Below are 27,718 nucleotides of genomic sequence, written 5' to 3' on the forward strand. Positions count from 1 at the left end.
ACCCCATGTAAATATGCGCCCACGATACGCCGGCGTAGGAAAGTTACGTTGGTCGGATGAAGCCTATTTTCAGGCGTATCTAGTTTTGTGGGCACAGCGCACAGATACGACGGCGCATATTTACACTTACGCTGCGTTTCTCGAGATACGTTGGCGTAAGTGCTTTGTGAATCTGGGCCTGAGTGTTTTTCCCTTGTTCCTTACATTGGTGGTCAGTGAGAATAATGTTCCTTACATTGGTGATCATTGAGAAGAATGTTCATTACATTGGTGGTCAGTGAGAAGAATGTCCCTTACATTGGTGATCAGTGGGAAGAATGTCCCTTACATTGGTGATCAGTGGGAAGAATGTTCCTTACATTGGTGGTCAGTGAAAATTATATAAAGTAAATAAAAATAATACAAAAATGTCAAGCACACCCATGACCCCCACACACACTCTATATGAAAAGCTTTATGTAGGACATGCACATGTATGAAAACGTGTCTAGACGCAAATGCTGGACTCAGGAGCGTGCCCGCAACGTAACCCCCCGGGAAACCGCTTCTCCTAGGGGGTTATCTGATGCAGGGAGGAGCCACAAGAGCCACCGATGGACCCCAGAAGTTGAGGTTCGGGGGTCCACACTGTGCAAAACGAGATGCACAGTGGAGGTAAGTATGACATGTTGGTTATTTAAAAAAAAAAAAAAATTGGAAATGTACCATTGTTGCACTTTGTTTAATGTAAGTTTATTTTTCTTTATATTCTATAATAAACATTTATTTTGAATAGTGCAGAACAATTCTGTGACAAATGCATGTAGTGTGGGCAGTGCAATATGTAGGTGGGGATTTGTGAGGGTGGGTTGGCTTCTCAACCTTCAAAAATCCAATCTTCTACCATCCCAAAGGGTTAGGTTTTTGGGGTACAAAATGGATTCAGTAGAACAGAGAATATTTCTTCCCCAAGAGAAGATAGAAAAAATGCAGTCAGCTCTGAAAGCACTTTAATGCAACTCAGAGATCTCTGTGAGACAAGCTATGTCCGCTCTAGGTCTGCTGACAGCTCTAAAGAAGCAACACGTACAAATACTATCGGACAACATGACGGCAGTAAGATATTTGACAAAACAAGGGCGTACAAGAAGCAAGACATTGATGGAGATAGCTCATCAAATCCTGAGATGGGCAGAAAACAATTTAGCATCTCTGTCCGCAGTCCACCTGAAAAGTACGGAAAACTCCCTTACAGATCTCCTCAGCAGGAAAGAAATAAGAGAAGCCATGTGGTCTCTGAACTAGGAGGTATCCGAGAAAGTCACCGAAAAGTGGGCCTCTTTGCAAAACAAGAAAATACAAAAACGCTGGCCTTCTCTTTGCAGAGGCAGGATCAGGCTCTCGGGATGTAAGCGTTGGCACACAAGTGGGACTTCCCTTTGTTATGCGCATTCCCCCCGTTTCAACTGGTACCAAAGGCGCTGGCTAAATTCAGAATGAAGTCCACAGAGTTAATCTTGATAGCCCCCTACTGGCCAACGAGACCTTGGTTTGCCACCTTGACGAACCTCTCAGCAAAGCCCCCATGTAGATTGCCGATCAGGGCAGACCTGTTGTCTCAGGGTCAGATTCTCCATCCAGATCCAGGCTATCTCAACCTAACAGCCTGGTTTCTGAAGAACAAATCTTAAGACAGAAGGGATTATCAGAAATAAACGTATTAATACCCTCCTGGCAAGTAGAAAATAAGTCACCAGAGCTATATACTTTAAAGTCTGGAAAGTCTATAATACCTGGTGTTCCAGCAAGAACTAATTTTCTTAATACTATCTTGGTTCTAGAGTTTCTTCAAGAGGGATTGGAGAAAGGGTTAGCAGCAAGTACCCTCAAGGTAGCTGCCTTATTCTTTTTGGAAAAAACCCTGTCAAGGGAACTGTTAATAATTGTTTTCTCAAATGGGATTTGTCTTTAGTTCTTCAGGCTCTCACCAAGTCTCAGTTTGAACCTCTAGAGGTCTTCATTAAAATTTTTGGCACTCAAAACTATTCTGCTGGTAGCAGTAACTTCTGCTCGAAGAATCAGTGAATTACAAGATCTTTCGATCAAAAACTTTTTTTTATGAGATGTCTACCGGATAGGCTAGTCTTAAAGCGGGAGTTCACCCATAAAACAATTTTTCCCCTTAGATGGATGCTAGATGGATGCTCGTTTTGTCTAGGGGAATCGGCTAGTTGTTTTAAAATATGAGCTGTACTTACCGTTTTCGAGATGCATCTTCTGCGTCGCTTCCGGGTATGGGTCTTCGGGAGCGGGCGTTCCTTCTTGATTGACAGTCTTCCGAGAGGCTTCTGACGGTCGCATCCATCGCGTCACTAGTAGCCGAACGAAGCCGAACGTCGGTGCGGCTCTATACTGCGCCTGCGCACCGACGTTCGGCTTCTTTCGGAAAATCGTGACGCGATGGATGCGACCGTCGGAAGCCTCTCGGAAGACTGTCAATCAAAATAGGAACGCCCAGTCCCGCAGCCCATACCCGGAAGCGGCAGAGAAGATGCATCTCGTAAACGGTAAGTACAGCTCATATTTTAAAACAACTAGCCGATTCCCCTAGACAAAACGAGCATCCATCTAAGGGGAAAAAGTGTTATGTACGGGTGAACCCCCGCTTTAAAGACAGACCCAGCTTTTCTGCCAAAGGTGTCACCAACCTTTCACCGTACACAGGAGATCATTCTCCCTACATTTTGCCCCTTACCTTCGGGCCCAGAGGGAAGAAGCCTTCCACACTCTGGACATTAGGAGGTGTCTTCTAAAGTATAAAGTAACAAAGAATATCAGGAAGTTGTCTTGACTATTTATCCTGATGGTAGGTACTAACAAAAGGTAGTAAAGGCTTCCAAGAGTACCCTGGGAAGAGGCATACATCTCTTTAGGTCTGGAACATCCGGGGGGTATTTTACCTCATTCAACCAGAGCAGTGGCGGCATCATCGGCAGAAAAGGCCGGGGCATCTACTGAGCAAATCTGCAAGGCAGCCACTTGGTCCAGTTTCTCAACCTTCATAAGACACTACCGCTTGGATCTAATGTCAGCCTTGGGCCAGTCCTTTGGTAGGAAGGTTTTACAGGCAGTGGTCCCAGCCTGAAGTAAGTTTCTCGGTTATCCTCTGCAAGGTGCTGTCCTGAAAGGCGAAGGGAGAAAACCTTAGACTTACCGGTGACGGTATTTCTATGACCCTTTCAGGACAGCAGCCTACTTCCCTCCCTTTGTTATCCTAAGTAAGATATAATTTGTGGGACCTGGTAATTGTCTGCTTATATCTTCCAGCATGTCAGAGGATTTCTCTGTAACAACTGAAGGCATGGTGAAAGCAGCTGCTTTAAAAAAGGGGCAGTGTTTCCTGGAAGAGGTGGAGCTGTGCTGTCATGAAAGGCTCGTAAAAATACCGTCACCGGTAAGTCTAACTAAGGTTTTTTTCTGTCACTTTCACTTGTTGCTGTCAATCTCAATACAATCTTTACCCAAACTCATACAGGTGTCTTTACAAACCACAAACAATACCATTATTTATGCAAATTTAAAATGAGTCACAATTTTGTGTGTTTTTAATTTCAAGTGATCCTAATTTGAGCCCAAACAATATGATGTGTACCAACATCAGAAATAAAAAAGAAAATTCCCAAAAGTCAGAGGGAAACATCACTATTGTACACTCGCATACCAAGACCCACCAAATATAACAGAATAAATCAAGAAGAATAACTCCTGACTAATGTAATTCCACCACCTATATGTCCAAAGAAATGCAGTATATGTGTATTTATGTGTAGGAGGGTTCCACATGTGGCAGCTCGATGGCTTACAGCTTAGCACGTCTGCTTAGCAGCCCTGAGGTTCTGGGTTGTAATCTCAAACATGCCACTTCATGTAGAGAAGTTGTCTGATCTCCCTATATTGTTAAACATCCACTCCTGACTCGGATCCTTACATACATTATGTCTAATTGTAGTATTTATGTGTAGGAGGGTTCCACCATCATTGGAAATTGTAGTATGTTTTACATGGGCAAGAACTCTAATCAGCCTTAACATTTCCCCACCAGCACTAACTGCAGCCTCTTACCAAACCAAAAACCCACAAAATGACAACTGTTTATCTCTCAGCATGCTGACAGTAATCAGCCTTATCCAGCCTTCAAAACAGATGGCATATGCCAGAAACAGGTTGTTCACTGGCTCTCTGGCCTTTCACAGTACCTCTGCATTGGTTAACTTCTTGCACCCCAGGGACTTAGGACAGTTTGACACCACAGAGATGCAGCCTAAAAACATGTGGCCACACAGTGAATAATGGGTTAGCACTTCTGCTTACTGTACCAGCAGTGGCATCAATAGTGTTGGTGTCATCTGGTGCAGTATAACATGGTGTCACCCCTCCCATTATAACACTGCAAATATTGGCAACAGTAGTGCCGTTTAACTATCAAGCAACTACCAAATTTGAATAACAAAATCATATGAAAAAAATAGAACTCAAAGCTTAAAGAAAAATTCAAGTTGTCCATTCTAAAACTGGTCTGTTTTGGAATGGACGCCTTGAATTTTTCTTCAATTTCATATATGAGACTATTTGCTTAACCACATCCTGCCCGGTCAATAGCATATTGACGTCCGGGAAGTGGTTTTGTTATCCTGACTGGACATCTATTGATGTCCTGCAGGATAACAGCCGCCATGCGCCAGTGGGGGCGCGCATCGTGGCGATCGTTGGTGTGTCATTGTGACACACCGCAACACCGATCTCAGTAAAGAGCCTCCGGCGGAGGCTCTTTACCACGTGATCAGCCGTGTCCAATCACGGCTGATCACGATGCAAACTGGAAAAGCTGTTGATCGGCTCTTCCTCACTCACGTCTGACACACGAGTAGAGGAGAGCCGATCGGCGACTCTCCTGGTGGGGGGTTTGCGCTGATTGTTTATCAGCACAGCCCCCCCTTTGGATGCCCACACTGGACCACCAGGATGCCGCCCAGGACCACCAGGGAAGCACCCAACATGTGGATGGCCAGGTAAGTCCCCATGGCCATCCACATGTACAAATGTATAAATAACATATGCCAATCAGTGCCCACAAATGGGCACTGACTGGTGAGATTGTGATTAATCCAGATATGGAATGGGGTTTGGTCCAGGAAGGCATGGGGGAATCTGGGGTCACCTAGGTATGAGGCTAAGGGGGGGGGGGGTACTGAGGAGAGTTTAAAGGTAGCTTTGATTTTGTTTCACAGTTGTATAAAATGGGCTACAATTGTGTTGCGTTTGTGTGAAGTGTGGTGAGGTTTCGTGTTGGACCATAAAATGCCTGTAAGGTTAAGGGGTAGGACTGAAGTAGATGCAAACTTTAAGCAGGCAATGTCAGTATCAGGAGAGGACCACTGTGCCATCTGGACTAGCTTGGCGGCCAGAAAATAAAGCCAGAGGTGGGGAAGTCCCAGGCCTCCATTACGATGATTTCTATGCATAAGGGAGTAGCTGCATCTAGGTTTTCTGTTATTGTAGATACATTTATTAATTTCCCGTTGGAGAGCTTCCAGTCTAGTTTTGGGGACATTGACGGGTAGTGACCTGAAGTAATAGAGTAGCTTGGGGAGAATATTCATCTTAAAAGCACAAATCCTACCAAGAAAAGAGATGTGATGGGTCGACCAAATTTTTAATAACAAACTAATGAGAGAAGAGGGGAAGATAATTGGACCTATATAATAGATTATGGGTTGCTGTAATATTTACTCCGAGGTATCTACAGTTGTGTTCAAAATTATTCAACCCCCCAATGCTGTAAAGAGTTTTAGGGAATTTAGTGTACATTTGTAATTGTATTCAGAATGAAATCCTACAAGGACTTCTTAAAGAACCATATGCAACTAAAATGACATCAATCGGTTTTGTAATACAGTAGTAAATATTTATTTTGTGAATTCTTCATTTACACAATTATTCAACCCCTTAAAGACTACCACTCTGAAGAACAGAGGTTCATTGAAGTGTATTCAATCAGGTATTGAAAACACCTGTGGATGTCAAGGAGCAGCAATAAAGCCTAATAAGCATTAATTAGGCAGCTTTAAAATGACTGTGATACTCAGCTCCTTCTAGACATTTACTGGTGTGGTTACAAACATGGTGAGGTCAAGAGAATGGTCCAGGAAGACAAGAGAAGAGGTGATTACTCTTCACAGGAAGGGCAATGGCTATAAGAAGATTGCAAAGATGTTAAACATACCAAAAGACACCATAGGAAGCATCATTCGCAAATTCAAGGCAAAGTGTACTGTTGAAATGCTACCTGGTCGTGGCAGAAAGAAGATGCTGACTTCGACTGCTGTGCGCTACCTGAAGCGTAGAGTGGAGAAAAGTCCCCTTGTGACTGCTGAGGAACTGACAAAAGATTTGTCAGATGTGGGTACTGAAGTTGTCTCTAAAGAATAAGAAGAGTCGACTGCAGTATGCCAAAAGTCATGTGGACAAACCACAGAAGTTTTGGGATTGTGTTCTGTGGACTGATGAAACTGTTTGGGCCCATGGATCAACGCTATGTTTGGAGGAGGAAGAACAAGGCCTATGATGAAAAGAACACCTTTCCCACTGTGAAGCATGGCGGGGGTCAATCATGCTTTGGGGCTGTTTTGCTTCTGCAGGTACAGGGAAGCTTCAGCGTGTGCAAGGTACCATGAATTCTCTTCAGTACCAGGAGATATTGGATGACAATGTGATGCAGTCCGTCACAAACCTGAGGCTTGGGAGAGGTTGGACCTTTCAACAGGACAATGATCCCAAGCATACCTCCAAGTCCACTAGAGCATGGTTGAAGATTAAAGGCTGGAACATTTTGGAGTGGCCATCGCAGTCACCAGACTTAAATCCGATTGAGAACCTCTGGTGGGACTTAAAGAAAGCAGTTGCAGTGCGCAAGCCTAAGAATGTGACTGAACTGGAGGCTTTTGCCCATGACGAATGGGCGAAGATACCCGTAGATCGCTGCAAGACACTTGTGTCAAGCTATGCTTCACGTTTAAAAGCTGTTATAACTGTAAAAGGATGTTGTACTAAGTACTAAGATTGAATGTCAATTGGGGGTTGAATAAAACTGATAATGATGTGAGCACAGAAAAGACATTTGTGGTTATTTCATTATAAATGTTATGTTATATTTGTCTGACCTACACGTGCCTCTTTGATTTAATTGTAAGCAGGATGACTGAATGATCAAAATCAATGTCAAACTGGCCAAAACAATCAATTTCAGTGGGGGGTTGAATAATTTTGAATACAACTGTAAACGATATTGGGGACCATATGAAGTTATTTTTTAGTGATGATAGAAGGTCAGGGGGGCAGTTGATAGGTAGGATGGAGCATTTGCTAGTGTTGACATATAGGCCAGAGAGGTTATGGAATGTATGGAGTTCTGATAGGAGATTAGGGATGAGTGGGTTAGTAAGGAATAGGAGGGCGTCGTTGTCATATAGACTGAGTTTAAATTGGTGGGGGTCTTTACTTTATTGTATCCCTTAATGTTAATGTTGTTTCTAATGGCTTGTGCTAGGGGTTCTTTGGCCAGAGCAAAAAGAAGGGGGGCAACCCTGTCTGGTTCCTCTACTCAATGGGAATAAGTCTTTTTTTTTTTTTAATTCTTTATTTTATATCTTTTTCTTTCTCTTCTCAAAAGCTCATACAGAAATAGGTACAACATTAGACACCTAGGCATTCAAATTTACATATACAGTTTAGGAATTACCTTCACCTTATTCCTCTACCCTAGATCCCCACATTCTTAATTCCTGTCTGTCATGATATTATGTATAGCCCTACCATTGTAACCCCCCTCCCCAAAAAAAAAAAATCCCCCAAAAAACCCTAAAAAATTAGAAGATGGGGGAAAAAACCCCCTTCCCCTTAATGTATGTCCCATACCCCCTCTCCCCCTCCCCCCATCTCTGCCCCCTCCTCAGGGGTTTTGATCTCTATACCAAATATATGGAGTCCACACCTGTCTGTATTTCTCCTCCTGCTCTCTCATTCCCATGGTCAAATTTTCCATCTGCTGAATTTCCGTTACTCTGCCCAGCCATTGTTGTCTTGTCAGCGCAGTCGTGCTCTTCCACAAAATTGGGATACATGCCTTTGCTGCCGTCATTAAATGTCTAAGCAGAGAGTTTTTAAACTTTACCGTGGAGATTGGAAAATCATTTAATAAATAGGCTGCCGGATTGTCTCCCAGATTTACTCCAGTAATTTCCTTTGCTGTATCCGCAACCATTTTCCAAAATTCTTTCAGTTTTGAGCATTCCCAAAATATATGTATCATGGTGCCCTCCGCCTCCCTACATCGCCAACACTGGTCTGATACTTCTGGAAATATCTGCTTTAATGCCACTGGGGTTCTGTACCATCTGGTTAAGATTTTGTATCCCCCTTCCTGATATCTGGTGGCTAACGAGGCCTTATGTGTAAACCTAAATATTTTAGTTTTCTGAGTCTCTGAAAATGTGATCCCCAGCTCTCTTTCCCATGCTTGAATAAATGACAGTTCTTGTGGGGCTTCCGATTCCACTAGCAAGCTATACATACATGACAGACCATGTCTCATTGGTTCTCCCTTTAAACATATTTCTTCAAATTCCGATGGTCCTCTAGTCGCTCCCCCTTGTGATTTTATTGCTCGAATGGCGGCTTTCAATTGCCTCATTGGGTCCAGTTCCCTCCTGACTACCTCTTCACTTTCTCCATTAGTCATCGTTTGATTATCACTATCAAAATGTATTAACCTGCTCAATCCCAGTCTTCTTAAATTATTAAAATGTAAATCTGTAAGGGCTATCTCAAACCTCGGATTCCCCAGGACCGGTAACATCATGCTCAAATATTCCGAAATTTTAGTTTTCCTGAATATCCTTTTTATCGCCCGTAACGTGGCTCCCACTGTGGGGTGTTTCTTTACCCTTTGTGGGATGTCCATCTCTGGAATCCACGCCATTCCCTCTAAGGGGATATTCGTAATTTTTTGTTCCATATGAATCCAAGGTTTCTGCTTCTGGTAGGTACACCACTCTACTACCCTTGCCATGTGAGAAGCATCATGGTACCCCATAGGGTCTGGAAATCCCACCCCTCCTCTCTCTTTCGGCAACATCAGGATATCTCTCCTTATTCTCGCTGGTTTTCCTGCCCAAATAAACTTTATAAATCTCGATCTTAGATCTCTCATAAATCCTAAGGGGATCTTTACAGGAAGGGTCTGCAGTAAGTAAAGCAGTCTCGGCATTACGTTCATTTTTATAATATTGATTCTCCCGAACCATGTAAAGATCTCCCTGTCCCATCGTTGGAGATCTACTTTAATCTGTCTTTAGTTCGAAAGTCCTATTTAAGTTTTTCGGTATTTTTGTACCCAGATAGCATATATGAGAGTCTGTCCATTTAAAGGGAAAGTTTGCTGCCAATTGTTGCTGCAGGGGCCCATTAACCTCCACCCCCATCGCCTCCGATTTGCTATAGTTCACCTTGAAATTGGATAGGTCTCCATAATCCTTTATCTCCAACAAAGATGGGAGAGAGAGCTCTGGAGTCGTTATTGAAAACAATAGGTCGTCTGCAAATGCGGCGACCTTATATTCATCCCCTTTTACCCGGATACCTCTGATATCTGTATTTGCCCGTATAGTTCTCAGGAATGGTTCAAGAGTAAGAGTAAAGATAATCGGGGAGGGTGGGCATCCCTGCCTTGTTCCATTCTGTATTAGGAAAGGGTCAGACATCACCTCGTTTACCTTCATCCTTGCAGTCGGGCAGGAGTACAAGCTTGTGATCCAATTTTGCATCCCCTTCCCTAAACCTATATGTTGTAATATGGCTCTCAGGAATCCCCAATCTACCCTATCAAAAACGTTCTCTGCATCGGTCGATACTAGTACTAATGGATTTTGATGTATTTGGGATATATAGATAGTGCTTAACACTCTTTGTGTGTTCTCCCTCCCCTCTCTGCCGGGGGTAAACCCTACCTGGTCTGGAAGTATTAGGGATGGGATATGAATTACTAATCTGTTGGCGAGTATTTTCGAGAAGATCTTCAAATCTACATTCAGCAAAGAAATTGGTCGGTAACTAGTGCATTGCGCAGGATCCTTCCCTTCTTTCGGGATCACTGCTATATGCGCCCCTAGTGTTTCCCTTCACATCGGCTTTTCCATCTCTTAATGAATTAAAAGCTGTCAAAAATCTTGGTGCCAATTTTTCATAGAAGGTTTTATAATAAAGTAAAGTATATCCATCTGGTCCGGTCTGGTTTCTTTGCTTTAATTGTTTCTTAAAGTTCCTCCGATGTAATCGGTTCCTCTATGCTCCCAATACTTTCCTCCGAGATCTTGGGCATTCCTGAGGCCATTATGTATTCCTTTACTCGATCTTCTCTACTCTGACTTTCTGCTGTTTCCACTGTTGCCGACTGTTTCTTTAACTGATAGACTACTGTAATATTCTCTGAATGCTTTTGCTATTAACTGAGATGAACTAACTAGAATATCTCCTTGCGTTTTTATTTTTTCAATGTGATTTTTTGCTCTTGTCTCTCAACGCGTTTGCCAACATCCTGCTTGGCTTGTTCCCATACTCTTAATATGCCCTCCGGCATCGACTTAGTTTGGCCTTCGCCTTGTCCAATTGGTCTCGGAGGCACATTAACCTCTCTTCGATATGTGCTCTTTGCGATTTCTTATGCTCATTTTCTAATATTCGGATCTCCCCGAGCAGGTTATCTAGCTCCGCGTTCAGAGAGCGCTTTCGGTGTGCTCCTAATGAGATGAGAATGACAATGGGAAGACGTCTGAGTTGTTTCCTGGGATCTTCATTCTAGTTTGGGGGAGATGGTAAAGGGCATTAAAACCATGTAAGAATTTATCGGAGATCCCAAACTTGGGTAAAATGTGATTTAAGTAGGACCAGTTAACACTGTCGAAGGCCTTGTGTATGTCAAGGCTAAGTAGGCATAAAGGGCGGGAGTGAAGGTTGGCATCCTGAATCAGGTTGGTGACCAATTTAATATTGTCAACAATTTGCCTGCCTGGGATAAAGCCCGTTTGGTCGGTGTGGATTAGGGAGGTGATAACCGAAGCTAGTCGATCCGCAAGAAGTCTACCAAAAAGCTTGATATCATTGTTGAGAACGGAAATGGGCCGAAAGTTCTGTGGTAAGGTATGGTCTTTTTGGGGCTTAGGTATAAGATAGGTTAGCTAATAACATGTCAGCTGGAAACTGGCCACCATGCAAGACGTGATTAAACATTTTGGTAAGACTAGGAATTAGGAGGGGAGAATTTTTTTTATAATATGAGGCAGAAAAGCCATCAGGGCCTGGTGCAGTTGAAGATTTAAGGGATTTTATTATCTTAGAGATTTCTTCATCGGTACATGGTTCATTGAGGGAAGAGATTTGCAAATCATTGAGTTTTGGAAGGTGTAAGGAGTTCAACCATTCTAAAGATGAGTGTTGGGGATAAGAACATGGACCCGAGAGGAGGTTCTCATAAAAGGAAGTAAATATTTGGAGGACATCCTGCGGATGGGTCACCAGGTTGCCTTTATTGTTACGAAGTGTGTAGACATGAGGGGGCTTAGTATAATTTTTGAGTCTTCTAGCAAACATTGCTGAGGCAGAGTTGCCATGTAACAGGAATTTAGCTTTAGAGAAACGTAGGAATCTCTGTGTCTTCCGATAGAAGTGTGTTCAAGGCTTGCCGTTTGGCAAGGATGGCTTGTGTTATTTCTGGGGAGGTGTTGTTGCTTAGCCTATTGTACAATTCGCCAAGTTCACTGGTCAGGGTCTTAATTTCTGCTAGTTTAGCTTTTTTCTTGGCTGCTGCAATGCTAATCAGATGACCCCTAAGGACGACTTTGTGGGCAGCCCAAGTGGGCAGCACCCCCTCAGTAGTGTTATTTTGAAAGTATTCTTCAATGTGGGCACTAATGAGCTGGTGGATTGAGGGGTCAGAGAGGAGTGAGTCATTAAGACGCCAATTAAAGGGAGTGGGGGACATCCCTATATGGGAGGTTTCAAAGGCTACAAGATTGTGATCTGACCAGGGGCAGGGATGGATAGTGGCTTTGGGTGAGTTGGCTAAGAGAATGGGTGTACAAAATTTGTAGTCTAGATGGGCATAACAGTCATGGGGGTGGGAGTAGTGAGTATATTCCTTGATTCCAATATTGTGTGCGCTCCAGGAGTCAATTAACTGTAGTTTACCAAGTGAGCGATTTAGGGACTTAGGAAATGCCTTGGAGGATATATATTTTGTATCTCAAATATTCTAGTTTTTCTAATAAAAATGGCGACACCTCTGGATTTATTAGAGAAGGTTGTATAGTGGGATTGATTAAAAGATTTGTCAAAATAATGTGGGTGGTTTAAAGTGGAAAAGTGGGTCTCTTGCATTAAAATGTCAGCACCCAATCTCTTTTAATGCCTAAAAGCTTTCTTGCGCTTATTGGGGGAGTTAAAGCCTTGGACATTGTGAGAATTTTTTTTAAGACCCATGGTTAGGGGGTAAGGGGGCGCTAGGTGAGTGGGGAATGGTAGAGAGAAGCAAAATGGTGTCCACCAGAGGGTGGCTGGGGGTTGAATGGTGATAGCATTTGTGTAAATGCACATCTGTGTAAGTATAAGATGACTTAGTAGTGTCAACAGCAGAGTCTACTTCAGTGAGATAATGTGAAAGATGAACCTCATAGAAGGAGTGGAGTGTAGTGCCAAATCTGAACAAAACAGAGCAAACAGATATAACAAGTCTTCCAATGTATACAGTTACTGAGTTTGTTGCCATGAAGACAAAAATAAGAACAGCAGAAAAATAGAAAAAAAGGGGGCGTGGGGACTGGAGGTCTCCCAGCCCAGAAAAACCTTGCAGAGGACTTTTCAGTCCTAATTCTCTCGGCGGGGCCAGCAACAGGCCACACAGACAGAACGGGGGACAGTGACGGCGGATGAGCCAGGCAGATCATAAAGAATATAAAACATAACTTTAAGGGTGCATAGAAAACATCAAAGGTGAGTGGTTAATGGTTGTACAAACTAAAACTCCAAAAATCACAAAATACCTATACAGGTTAATTATACGGATAGGCAACAGTAAGAGAAGTGTCAAAGTGAGATCAAAAATAGAAGTGAGTTGAGACCTGTGGGATTAAAAAAAAAAAAAAAAGATCACTTTCCATATCACATTTAACCTTAGCCCAAAACTTAAAAAACATCTCGTAGTCATTTAAATAATGCCGGCCCGAGCGAAGTCCCAGGGTACATATAGTTTGTAAAAGAGCCGGCCACTGGTAACCTGCAGCCTCCCAAAAAAAAGAAAAGGGGGGGGCGGGTTATGAGGGACTTGAAGGGAGATTTGTTTTTGTATATCTACTACGTATGTAGTGCCATTGTGCATGATAGAAAGTTTGAATGGGAAGCCCCATCTGTATTTGATTCTGGCAGTTTGGAGGACACTTGTGACCTCTCTCATTCTGCGTCTTCGGCCCAAAGTCGCAGGGGAGATGTCAGGGTAAATCTGCAGTTTAATCCCATCCAATTCAATACAGGTGTGTTTCTGGAAGCTCTCATAATGTCCTCTTTAGTGACAAAGTCTTTCATGCACATTATCACATCTCTGGGGGGGTTATCAGGAGATGGTTTAGGCCTTAAAGTGGAGGTTCACCCAAAAGTTAATTTTTAACCTAAGATTGATGCTCATTTTGTCAAGGGGAATCGGATAGTTTTTTTAAAACCTAAGCAGTACTTACCGTTTTAGAGAGCGATCTTCTCCGCCGCTTCCGGGTATGGGCTGCGGGACTGGGCGTTCCTATTTGATTGACAGGCTTCCGACGGTCGCATACATCGCGTCACGATTTTCCGAAAGTAGCCGAACATCAGTGCGCAGGCGCCGTATAGAGCAGCACCGACGGGTGAACTCCTGCTTTAATGCTCTGTGCAGTCTATCCCATGCAAAAGCAGATAGAGGCCTGTCTGGAACAAGACTGTGAAAGAGCTTTGTAATGGCTTGAGGTAAATCAGTGATCGACTCTGGGATACCACGCATATTATTGCGTCTGTTTCTGTTGTCCAAATCTTGTGTGCTTGCATGAAGGAGAAGCTGTCAGCTAGAGTCTCATAATCCTTCCTGAGATCATTGTGTGCGAGGGCTAGTTCATCATGCTTAGTTTCAAGTATATCAGTGCGGCCTCCTATACTAGCAATCTCCTGAGAGAGAGCACTGGTGGATTTGTGAAGCTCCCTTTCAAGTTTATCAACTAGTTTCTCATATATGGCTGTCAGGCTAGCATCCAGATCAGCCTTCGAGAGAGGCTGAGGGTACTCACTGTTTGTATGAGGGTGTGCTGGAGACTGCACGGAGCTGCTGGAGGCCGCATGGTGGTCGGCGCCATTTTGGGACATCTTCTCAACGGTCAGGAGAAAGTTTGTAAGCAAGTGCTGGGAGCGGCGATTTCACCCCTTTTTGCTGGGTGACATGCACCGGAGTATTCCACGGGGGTATTGGGTTGGTTTTGGAGAGGTTTGGTTGTGGATTAGCCCCAGGAATCCTGCCTGGCCAGTCTAGTCAGACAGAGCTCTGCTCAGCAACATCCGTCCCGCGTCGCGCATGCGCCCCCGTAAACAATCTTTTTACGTTTTTTTTTTTTTTTTTTTACATTAAAGGCAAGCTGTTCATAAAAAGTTTGTTTTTAGGGTGGAACGCCACTTTAATCTGGTCTGTTCATAATGGAAGCCATCAATGCACTTGCCTTCCTATTCTCGTCTTGTAGACTTATGCCTCCAGCATCATGTGCCTGTTCCCCTGCCATCCTCTTCTTAAACCTGGCTCTTCTCTCTCCTGCAATTCCATATTCTTTAGCTTTTAAATGTGCCTGTTTTAATTGCATGTTCCACTAGGTGATTGCGGTCTTCATAGAGAAAAAGTCTTAGCGACTTTAGCTTTGTCACCACCTTGTCCAGAATTAAGCCTTTTGTCTGGAGGTACTATTGTGTAACATCAACTTCTTGAAGTACATCACCTCAGAAGTACAGGTAGCACAAAAACGTAAAATCACAGACAGCAGGCAGAAGACCTTATGCTGCTCCTCTTGTGTCCAAATTTTACAAAGATCACAAAGCGCTTCGATTGCAAACACAAACATCAACATTTTCTTTTACTGGCTTAACTGCAGCATAAGCACTCCAGCGTGTTGTTGATAGTCTTTTCACTAACGCTTCTTTAGTATGATGAATTAACACATCCGATCTATGGGGGGAAGCAGCAAAAACGGCTTACCTGTGAAATCTTTTTCTTGAAAGTGCATCAAGAGACACAGGGCCAGATTCACAAATGAGATACGACGGCGTATCTCCTGATACGCCGTCGTATCTCTGTTTCTATCTATGCGACTGATTCATAGAATCAGTTACGCATAGATAGCCATAAGATCCGACAGGTGTAATTGTTTTACACTGTCGGATCTTTAGATGCAATACCGCGGCCGCCACTGGGGGGAGTTTGCGTCGTAAACCAGCGTCGGGTATGCAAATTAGGAGTTACGGCGATCCCCAACGGTTTTTCGCGTTCACTACCTCGCCGCTAGTCTAGTTTCCCATCGCAAAGTTAGTCGTCTTTTTTTTGGTGCCTTAACTTTACACAGCAATCGTATTGCTGTGTAAAGTATGGCCGTCGTTCCCTCGTCAATTTAAAAAATAACGTTGTTTGCGTAAGCCGTCCGGGAATACGGAATTACGCTACGCGCGTCGCCGCCGCAATTCTACGTGAATCTGGCCCACAGAGTCCATAGTCATTACTATATGGGTTATACGCCACCTTCAGGTGATTAGACACTGGCATAATCAAAGACATGAAGTCCCCCTCTATATCACCCCTCCCACACAGGGAATACCTCAGTTTTGTAGCAAATACATAAATATCCCAAAAAGAGGGGCGGGACTTTCAAGGATATAGGTCTGTAATTTGAACACATGGTGCTATCGAACTGCTAAATTTCTTCTACATGCCAAAATGTTTTAAAAGGTTGGGCACTACAGACCTCGTTAACCACAACTTATTACAGTAGTTATTCTCATATTTAGATAAGTACTCTGTTTACATGTTCATATGGTCAAACTAAGTAACTAAAATTGGGCTCCTCTTAGATGAGCCCTTCAGAGTACCCGGGAAGACCATCATTTACCTTTAATTTATTTTTGTTACCAACTCTGGATCACTTTGTTACTGCACTTTTCCATATGTAGCCCAATAGGAGGCCTGAACACGTTCAATTCCTTGTTACTATTGTGTTGTTTCTCCCGTGTATCTTCTTTCATGTGAAAACATAATAAAAATACTTGAAAAAGAAAGTACTGAATAGTACTTTTGCCCTTTTTTGTATTGGCTGCGACACAATTGTCAGTTGTAAAACAAATTTTAGCTTAGTGAAACCAAGCCTTGTAAAAACACCTATCCCTAAGGCCATGGATGATATGCATTTCTTTCCTCCCCCTAGGGTGGAGGGAAAGAAAATCATTATATTCCCCCATCAACGCAGTCCATGTTGATGGGAGAATGATGACCGAATACAATGGTTACTGCTAGTGGCTACAGCTGATGGCAGTAACTGTATGGGGGAAAAAATCCGACCTGCTAGTTGTACCCAAGTTGATAGATTGATCAGCTTGGGAACAATCAGCCTGCCCATACATGGTTCGAACTTGGCTGAACCAGTCAAGATTCAAACCATCTGTAGCCAGCTAGGTGAGAGTTTGTAAACTTAATCGTACAAATCTTCCATATACAGGGTGTTTTTAAAACCCATTATAATGTGCATCCTATGCATTAAAGGGTCACTAAAGGAATTTTTTTTTTTAGCTAAATAGCTTTCTTTACCTTACTGCAGTACTGGTTTCATGTCCTCATTGTTCGTTTTTGCTTTGAAGTAGCTGTAATTCTGCTCTGATCTCCACACTTCCTGGTTGCCTGTTTCCTTATAACCACAGTACTGGGAGATTTCTCACGGTGGTCTAAGCTGTCATTACTGTGTGTCTAAAACTCCTCGGAACCAATCAGATTCATTTTAAAAACAAAACACTGCCCTGGATTTGTTTGTTTTTGTTCTGTGTGTCTTCCCGACTCACCTCTCACCCGGAACTTCATGTATGTACATTTAAAACCAAAGTGAATCTAGAGGCACATTATATGATAGATTAAATTCAATTTTTAATCATTTTTAAAAGGAATCAGTTAACTTTTATGTCTCTATACCCAATAAACAGTCATTTCAGCAAAAAAATTTTTTTCCTTTAGTGACCCTTTAAGGTGAAAAAACACCTGGCAGTCACCGCCCCCAGCCCCCCTGTTCTACTTGCCGGAGCCCTGAATTTAGATTGATGGCAGTGCAGCCATTGGCTCCTGGTGCTGTCAATCAAATCCAATGATGTGGGGGGCAGGACCGAGTCATATATTCAGCATCTATGGATGGCGAATGCTGGACTAGAAAGCGCACCCACAAGGTAACCCCCCGAGAGAACGCTTCTCCCAGGGGGTTATCTGATGTGGGGAAAAAGCGCAAGAGCCATTAAAGGACCCCAGATGTCGGTGTTCAGGGGCCACTTTGTGCAAAACAAACTGCACAGTGGAGGTAAGTATTGCATGTCTGTTATTTAAAAAAATAAAATTAAAAAATTGAAACTTTACAATCGCTTTAAAGTACTACGCAATTTAATTTCAGCTCAAAACACAGAAAACTGCTTAAAACCAGAGCTGGTGTGATTTGTTAGCTGAAAAAATTATTTGTACAGTTAATACATTCTGAGTAGCCTACTCCTTGATAGTCTGAGTCTTCTGATCTTGCTTTCATTTCTTTGCAGGCACAAGAACCGGGGAACGCTCAGTAATTTAGTGTCGCAACATTTGGATCACCTGAACTATCTTAATGATATTCTGATTATTAACTGCGAATTCCTAAACGATGTCCTGACAAATCACTTGTTGAATAGATTGCTGCTCCCACTATATGTCTACTCACTAGTTAATCAAGACCAGGTAATGAGAACATGTACAAAAACCAAACATTAACAAAAGTTAACCAAGTCTTAACAGAACCTAATGGGGGAGATTTATCGAAACGAGTTCACTCAGATTCTGGTGCAGCTGTAAATGGTAGCCAATTAACTTCTAACTTCAGTTTGTTCAATTAAGCTTTGACAATAAAACCTGGAAGCTGATTGGTTTCTATGCAGAGCTGCACCAGATTTTACACGCTATAGACTTTGTTTTCAATATCTTTTTATTCATTTTTTTTAACAATGTTTACGCAATACAAATCTTACAATAAATTCAACTGCTTTTATAATCATTCTCTCATTTGACTGGACCAGGGACATATTTAAAACTTTAGGGATTAATATCCCTCCTTTTTCTTTTATTTCTTCCCCTGTCCAGTTATAAGCCTCCCTTTAAGAATTTTCTTTAACTATTTGTCATTCATACTCAACCTCAATCATTCATTCATACTCCACTGCATTCATTCATAAAAAGAGAAAAAAAAAAGATGCTACAGTCTTTGTAAATAACCCCTATTAGTTGCATGTACTGTGGTAGAAGGGCTTAAAGCGGGGGTTCACCCGAAAAACAAATTTTTAACATTAGATTGAGGCTAATTGTGGGAAGCACAATCGGGTGTTTTTTTCTAAAATCAATGCAGTACTTACCGTTTTAGAGATAGATGTTCTCCGCCGCTTCCGGGTATGGTCTGCGGGACTGGGCGTTCCTATTTGATTGACGAGTTGCCAAAAGTAGCCGAACGTCGTATAGAGCCGCACCGACGTTTGGCTTCTTTTGGCAACTCGTGACGCGCTGTATGCGACGGTCGGAAGGCTGTCAATCAAATAGGAACGCCCGAAGACCATACCCGGAAGCGGCGGGTAATAATCCATGCACATTGATAGGTTCTACCTTTCACTGGAAGAGTGTGAACAGCAAGTCACAATTGGAAATTTGGCAATTTCTATGACTTCAACGAGCCAAAGAAAAAAGAGCAGCTGTTTAAAATAGGCAAAATAATATAAAAGTATTCAGAAAACTAAAAATATGACTCAAATGTCCATTCCAGTGTTAGAATACAAACAGCGCTAATGTTGGATACATAAGGTGGCCAACACCACCATGCAGTAAGTGATAGATGAATAACTATACCCAGGTGTTTCAAAATGATGTCCAAAAGTAGTCCTTAACCACTTCCTGACCGCCGCATGTATATGTACGTCCACAGAATGGCACGTACAGGCAAATGGGCGTACATGTACGTCCTTGCCTTGTAGCGGGTGGGGGGTCCGATCGGGACCCCCCCCCCCCCACTACATGCGCCGGTCGGATTCCCGCGGGGAGCGATCCTGGACGACGGCACGGCTATCCGTTTATAGCCACTCCGTCGCGATCGCTCCCCGGAGCTGAAGAACAGGGAGAGCCGTATGTAAACACGGCTTCCCCGTGCTTCGCTATGGCGCTGCATCGATCGAGTGATCCCTTATATAGGGAGACTCGATCGATGATGTCAGTCCTACAGCCACACCCCCCTACAGTTGTAAACATACACTAAGTGAACACTAAATCCTACAGCGCCCCCTGTGGTTAACTCCCAAACTGCAACTGTCATTTTCACAATAAACAATGCAATTTAAATGCATTTTTTGCTGTGAAAATGACAATGGTCCCAAAAATGTGTCAAAATTGTCCGAAGTGTCCGCCATAATGTCGCAGTCACGAAAAAAATCGCTGATCGCCGCCATTAGTAGTAAAAAAAAAAAAATAATAAAAATGCAATAAAACTATCCCCTATTTTGTAAACGCTATAAATTTTGCGCAAACCAATCGATAAACGCCTATTGCGATTTTTTTTTACCAAAAATAGGTAGAAGAATACGTATCGGCCTAAACTGAGGACATTTTTTTTTTTTATATATATATGTTTTTGGGGGATATTTATTATAGCAAAAAGTAGAAAATATAGAATTTTATTTTCCAAATTGTTGCTCTATTTTTGTTTATAGCGCAAAAAATAAAAACCGCAGAGGTGATCAAATACCACCAAAAGAAAGCTCTATTTGTGGGGAAAAAAGGACGCCAATTTTGTTTGGGAGCCACGTCGCACGACCGCGCAATTGTCTGTTAAAGCGACGCAGTGCCGAATCGCAAAACCTGGCCTGGGCATTTAGCTGCCTAAAGGTCCGGGGCTTAAGTGGTTAAAGAGATAAGCAGCGTGCACCTTCCACCACACTCTCCAGATCCACCACGTGTGAACACTCTTCCCTTAGGGGTTCACCAGAGAAATTCAAATAGCTGGCTTTTCAATGAAATGAATTCATCAAACATGGACTGCTGCGGTATACATCTATCAGGGAGCCACTTGTATGGAATCAGCCTCAGATATAGCAAATAAACACAGAAAAGGCAGACATAGCGTGATCCTGTTTATTTAACAATAGCCCCTTCCATCAAGTTCCCCTATATATCATGCGTACATTGCATTTAAAAATCAAGAACATTGAAATGAATAACGTCACCAGATCATGGATGAGAGTGGAATTTTTTTCGGGTTTCCACTCCCAATACAGAGAGGTTGAAGAGATTTTTGCCACCTATTGGCACGTGCTTTTGATGGATAACATACTCTCTCCAGTATTACCGTCCAAACCTGGATTTGTGTATCGGAGGGCGTCTAGCTTTGCGGACAAAATAGTTTGGAAGGTTCTAGATCCCCCGTCCAGACCGGCCTCCTTTTGGGATAGGGACGGTTTCTTTGCTTGTAGAAAATGTCGTGCATGCACGGAAGCTGATCGACCATTAAGGGCAGTCGAGGAATTTACCTCCACCTCAAATAATAAATAATTTACCATCAAAGAATTTATTACCTGTAACACTATGTATGTGGTCTATGCACTTCAGTGCCCGTGTGGTCTGCTCTATATAAGTCGCACAAAACAGCAACTGAAAATTAGGATTGCCGAACATATTGTAAACATTATTATTGGTTTCAAAGACCATAATGTGTCGCTTCATTTCAAGCTTTTTCATGATCAGAACCCCATTGGCCTTAAATTTTGGGGAATAGATCACCTAAAACCTGCATGGAGAGGCTCTAACCTTGTTAGAGATCTCTCCAAGAGAGAAACTCAGTGGATGATCTCTGTGGACAATTTATCCCCGAGGGGGTTAAACGTGGATCTAGATGTAAACTGTTTCATAAGTGACTTTTAGGCGTATTTTTGTGATATCTTATATGACATATGTATTGGATGACTGCATGTATGTTTTTCATATGTATTCAGTTTTATGTGTTGTATGAGGTATTTTATCTATAGCCACCGTTGGATTTAGATTTTTACAATAATTTTTAATATATTTATAATATATATATTTTTATTTTTTTAACCACTAGCCGACCAGCCACCGTCATTATACGGCGGCAGGTCGGCTCTCCTGGGCGAGAGCCCGTAGCTATACGTCCGCTCTTCGAGCGGCCACTAGGGGGCGCGTGCCCGCCGCCGGAGGCGCGCGCGCCCCCCGCTCGCCCCCGACTCCCGTGCGTGTGCCCGGCGGGCGCGATCGCCGCCGGGCACACGCGATCGCTCGTTACAGAGCGGGGACCGGGAGCTGTGTGTGTAAACACACAGCTCTCGGTCCTGTCAGCGGGGGAAATGCTGATTTTCTGTTCATACAATGTATGAACAGAAGATCAGTGTTTCCCCTAGTGAGGCCACCCCCCCCCCCACAGTAAGAACACACCCAGGCATACTTAACCCCTTCCCCACCCCCTAGTGTTAACCCCTTCACTGCCAGTGGCATTTTTATAGTAATCCAATGCATTTTTATAGCACTGATCGCTATAAAAATGCCAATGGTCCCAAAAATTTGTCAAAAGTGTCCGAAGTGTCCGCCATAATGTCGCAGTAACGAAAAAAAATCGCTGATCACCGCCATTACTAGTAAAAAAAATATATTAATAAAAATGCCATAAAAATACCCCCTATTTTGTAAACGCTATAACTTTTGCGCAAACCAATCAATAAACGCTTATTGCGATTTTTTTTACGAAGAATACGTATCGGCCTAAACTAAGGGAAAAAAATTTTTTTTTTATATATTTTTGGGGGATGTTTATTACAGCAAAATGTAAAAAATATTATTTTTTTTCAAAATTGTCGCTCTATTTTTGTTTATGGCGCAAAAAATAAAAACCGCAGAGGTGATCAAATACCACCAAAAGAAAGCTCTATTTGTGGGAAAAAAAGGACGCCAATTTTGTTTGGGAGCCACGTCGCACGACCGCGCAATTGTCAGTTAAAGCGTCGCAGTCCCGAATCGCAAAAAGTGCTCTGGTCTTTGACCAGCAATCTGGTCCGGGGGTTAAGTAGTTAATGAATTTATTACGCGTTTTGTACTAATCTATTGTTGATATGAAATGTTTCTATCTATAGTTTTTTTACAAATACTGACTTTATTAGCTTCCTCCTTTACTGTGAAATATATATATATATGTTATGGGTTAATGGATATATCGAATTCTTATCGCTGTGTCCATCTCTAATAAGGGTGAGGCTTATTATCTATCAGTATACAGTGCCTTGAGATAGTATTCGGCCCCCTTGAACTTTGTGACCTTTTGCCACATTTCAGGCTTCAAACATAAAGATATAAAACTGTAATTTTTTTTTGAAGAATCAGCAACAAGTGGGACACAATCATGAAGTGGAACGAAATTTATTGGATATTTCAAACTTTTTAAAAAAATATAAAAAACTGAAAAATTGGGCGTGCAAAATTATTCAGCCCCCTTAAGTTAATACTTTGTAGCGCCACCTTTTGCTGCGATTACAGCTGTAAGTCGCTTGGGTATGTCCCTATCAGTTTTGCACATCGAGAGACTGAAATTTTTGCCCATTCCTCCTTGCAAAACCACTAGAGCTCAGTGAGGTTGGATGGGGAGCGTTTGTGAACAGCAGTTTTCAGTTCTTTCCACAGATTCTCGATTGGATTCAGGTCTGGACATTGACTTGGCCATTCTAACACCTGGATATGTTTATTTGTGAACCATTCCTTTGTAGATTTTGCTTCATGTTTTGGATCATCGTCTTGTTGGAAGACAAATCTCCGTCCCAGTCTCAGGTCTTTTGCAGACTCTATCAGGTTTTCTTCCAGAATTGTCCTGTATTTGGTTCCATCCATCTTCCCATCAATCTTTTATTTTTTTTTGTCAAAAACCGGAGTTAGACTTACCGGTAACTCTGTTTCTAGGAGTCTTCCAGGACAGCCTCTGAGACCTTGGGCTCCTCCCTCCGGGACAGGAAACACACACACACCCACTTCTTTAAAGGCGGTCCTCCAGGCCTCCATCTTCAGTTCATACAAGAAACTACCGGAAGGCTCTGAAAGACATAATACACTAACACAACGTCAGTTCATACCTCAGATACCTAGGTAAATAACCCGGGTGGGAAACCCCGGCTGTCCTGGAAGATTCCTAGAAACAGAGTTACCGGTAAGCCTAACTCCGGTTTTCTCAAGTTCCAGGTCAGCCTCTGAGATAAGCAAGAAAACACTTACTTGTTAGAGGGCGGCAACTGCCTGGAGGACCTTGCGTCCAAACGCCTGATCCTTGTCCGATAGCATGTCTAACCTGTAGTGCCTGGCGAACGTGGAGGAAGATGACCATGCCGCTGCTTTGCAAATGTCTTCCAGTGACGCTCCAGCCTTCTCCCATGATGCCGAGACTGCCCGGGTCGAGTGTGCCTTAACCAAAGGGGGTTGCTTACCCTTTGACTGGTAAGCTTCTGTGATCGCCAACTTAAGCCACCTTGCCATGGACGATTTAGAAGCCCTATATCCTTTGCGGGCTCCCGCAAAATTAATGAAAAGGGATTTAGAGTGCCTGAAATTTTTAGTGGCCTCTAAATAACCTAGGAGACATCTTTTGACATCTAATAAGCTAATAGCTTCCTCCTCATTACCTTCTGAGGCGGAACGAAAGGTGGGTAAAATAATATCCTGTGTGGATGCCACTTTGGATGCCACTTTGGGTAGAAAAGAAGGATCTGTCTTAAGAATTATCTTATGCTCCAGAACTAACAGAAAAGGCTCCTGAATTGACAGGGCCTGCAGATCACTGACCCTCCTGGCCGAGGTGATCGCTATCAAAAAAATAGTTTTTAAACTTAAATATTTTAGAGAAATTTTCTCCAGGGGTTCAAAAGGGACTCTGGTAAGTGCCCTAAGGACTAGGGACAGATCCCAGGAAGGACAAGCTCTTACTTTAACTGGCTTGGACCTTGCTAAGGCCTTGAAAAAGTTCTTTATGAATTGATTTTTCTGGAGAGGAAACTCAAGAAATACACTCAGGGCCGCCGTCTGCACCTTTAAGGTGCTGGCAGATAGACCTAAATCGACCCCTGCTTGCAGGAATTCCAATACTATCGGAACACTAGGCTGAATAATCCCTCGTCCCGCCTGCCAGGAACTAAATTTTTTCCAGACCTTGCCATAAATGGCCCTGGTAACAGGTTTGCGGCAGTCCAAGAGTGTTTTAACCACTCTTTCTGAGAACCCATGAGATATCAACAGCTGTTCTTCAGATACAAAGCTGTGAGATTTAATTTCCCTATTTCTGGGTGAAGAACCGGCCCCAAGGAAATTAGGTCTTCCCTTACTGGAAGGGTCCAAGGAGGATCCACAGCTAATCTCCTCAGGTTGGCGAACCATGGTCGCTTGGGCCAGAATGGCGTTACTATGATCAAGTCCGTGGATTCTACCAGAAATTTCTGAAGGACTCTGGCTATCAGCCTTATCGGTGGAAAGGCGTAAGCTAGTCTGAAGCTCCAGGGATTGGCAAAGGCGTCTACCCCTATGGCTAGGTCCTGAGGGTGGATGGAAAAGAATTTCCTCACTTTCCTGTTTTTCTGAGATGCGAAAAGGTCCACCTCTGGCTCCCCCCAGTGGGACACTATCTGGTTGAATACCTCGGCATTTAGGGACCACTCGTCCTGGCTGACTGGCTGACGACTCAGAAAATCCACCAAAGTATTGTGAGAACCCTTTAAATGAACTGCCGACAGGAAAGACAAGTTTATTTCCGCCCAGTTCAATATCCTGTCTGCAATGGCCTGCAGGGGCGGGCTCCTTGTGCCCCCTGCTTGTTTAAATATGCGACGGTAGCCGAGTTGTCCGTCCTGACCTGCAGATGCCTCCCTGATATCAAGGGCTGGAAGGACTCTATTGCCTTTAGGACTGCGAGAAGTTCTTTCTGGTTTGAAGACCGTTGAGCATCTCTCGGAGACCAGGAGCCTTGAGCCAAGCTGCCACCCAGGTGGGCTCCCCACCCTAGCGCGCTGGCATCCGTAGTCACTACTATGGCCGTATTCCAAGACAACCCTATCTCTAAATTGCGGAGGTTCCGCCACCACCATAAGGTTCTTTTTACTTTGGTTGAGATGCGCATAGGGAGATCTAGACTTTCTCTCCTGCCATCCCACTGTCTTAGCATCGTATTCTGTAACCGGCGCTGGTGATGCCTGGCCCACGGCACTGCTGGAAAGCAGGCCGACATAAGTCCCAAAACCCTCATAACCTCCCTGATTAGGGTGACCTGATTGGTTTGTATCTGAGCCACTGCCTGCACTACCTTCTGAATCTTCTCTACCGGAAGAAACACTTTCCTTTTCACTGAGGAAATCCTGTACCCCAGGTACAGGACTTCCTGGGACGGAATCAACTGGGACTTGTCCCGGTTGACCAGCCAGCCCAGGGAGCGTAGTAGCCTCTGGGACTCCTCTAGGTCCTTTTCCAACTGGGGACCGGAGGAGGAAACAAAAAGCAGATCGTCCAGGTAAGGAATTAGTGATCGCCCTGATCCTTAAGGGTGCTAGGGCTTCGGCTAGCACTTTTGTGAAGATCCTCGGAGAGGAGGCTAGGCCGAAGGGAAGTGCCCTGAATTGGTAATGGATCACCTCCGAGCCTATCTGTACTGCCAATCTCAAAAATTTCTGATACTCCCGATGTATGGGAATATGGAGATACGCATCCCTGAGGTCTATTGTTGCTAGGAAGCAACCTGGAAACAAAAAGTTTGTTACCGAAAATATCGATTCCATCCGGAATTTTTTGTACCTCAGAAATCGGTTCAAGGGTCGGAGATTCAGGATCAACCTGAACTTCCCAGAAGGTTTTTTGACCACAAACACGTGTGAATAATTCCCCTGGCCTTCCTCCTCCCGAGGAACCTTCACCAAGACCTTCTGGTCTAGAAGATCTCCCAACAAAAGGCTTAGGGCTTCCGCCTTTACTCTGTCTGCTGTCTTTTGACAACCTGGTCAGCAAAAACATAGGGGGGGGAATTGAAACAAATTCCAGCCTGTAACCGTTCCTGGTGACATCTAGAACGAATGGACTTGGCGTACACTGAATCCACTGTGGAAGCAACTCCCCCAATCTTCCTCCCACAGGGATTAAGGCGTCACTGGGGTTTTGGGGTGGATTGAGGAGGATTAAATAAGATGCTTCCTCTCCCTCGCCCTTTATTCCCTGTCCAGTGCTTCTTGGGTTGACCACGCTCCGGCCCTGACCTCTGTTGCCTGAAGCCACGAAAAAATTGTTTATTGTCGCTTTTTTTCTTTTTCTCAGGAAAAGATTTCTTTTTATCCTGGGTTCTTTCTAGGGCTTCCTGTAGACCAGGCCCAAACAAGTGATCGCCTGAAAAAGGTCCACAAAGTTTTAGTTTGGAACCAGAGTCCCCCGGCCAAGTCTTAAGCCATACTGCCCGCCTAGCGGCGTTGACTAAAGCCGCCGATCTGGCTGCAAGTCTGACAGACTCAGCTGAGGCATCCGCTAAAAACCCCACTGCTTTAAACAATAAGGGAAATGAGCCTAGCAGTTGCTGTCTAGAGGTACCTGCTGAAATATGTGACTGTAACTGTGTAAGCCAGCATTCAAGATTCCTGGCTACGCAGGTAGCTGCTAGGGCTGGTTTTAAACCGATGGATGAGGCGTCCCATGCCCTTTTGAGCAGCAAATCCTCCCTCTTATCCATGGGATCCTTCAGTGCGCCCAGATCATCAAAGGCCAAATCTGTATTCTTTGATACTTTTGCCAATGGTGCATCCAATTTTGGAATTTTATTCCATGGTTGAGAGACGTCAGATTCAAACGGGAATCTCCTCTTAAGGCTTCCCGAAAATAATGGTCTTCTTTCTGGGTGTTCCCATTCCAGCAAAATCAATTCAATGAGAGATTTATGTACAGGGAAAACCCTGGCTTTCTGTGCATTAGACCCTAAATACATCTGGTCATGCTTAGAAAGTATGACTTGCTTCTCCTGAATCTCTAACGTGTCATAGATCGCTTTTAGCAGATCTCCCACGTCTTCTAATGTCAGTCTATACCTAGATCCCCTGGAGGTATCTTCCCCATCCTCGGACCCTGAAGCAGAATCTGCCTGGGAATAAGACCATCCACTTGCTCTCTCTTCTCTTTCTAGTTCCTCTTCCTGTACTGGAAGTCCCAGAACCGACAAGGAAGGGGTACTGGCTGCCCTGGGCAGAGGGGCTGGCACTTGTACTCTATCCATCATTCCTCTAAATGATGAAAAGGTGGCCGCCAATTCATCCTTAACGGAAGACA

At 43.5% G+C, this 27,718-nt stretch overlaps 1 protein-coding gene across 13 annotated transcripts in view; it reads left to right on the plus strand.

Moving 5' to 3' along the window:
* CLEC16A (C-type lectin domain containing 16A) overlaps window positions 1-27,718 on the plus strand; it is a 1,403,906-nt gene that overhangs the window by 340,918 nt on the left and 1,035,270 nt on the right. For all 13 annotated transcript variants that reach the window (XM_040358542.1, XM_040358539.1, XM_040358533.1 and 10 more), the window contains one exon: window positions 17,920-18,094. In XM_040358542.1, coding sequence (XP_040214476.1) covers window positions 17,920-18,094 — 175 coding nt within the window. The remainder of the gene's footprint in view (window positions 1-17,919; window positions 18,095-27,718) is intronic.

This window comes from Rana temporaria, chromosome 6 (genome assembly GCF_905171775.1).
Source record: "Rana temporaria chromosome 6, aRanTem1.1, whole genome shotgun sequence".
In the NCBI taxonomy this organism is placed as follows: domain Eukaryota; kingdom Metazoa; phylum Chordata; class Amphibia; order Anura; family Ranidae; genus Rana; species Rana temporaria.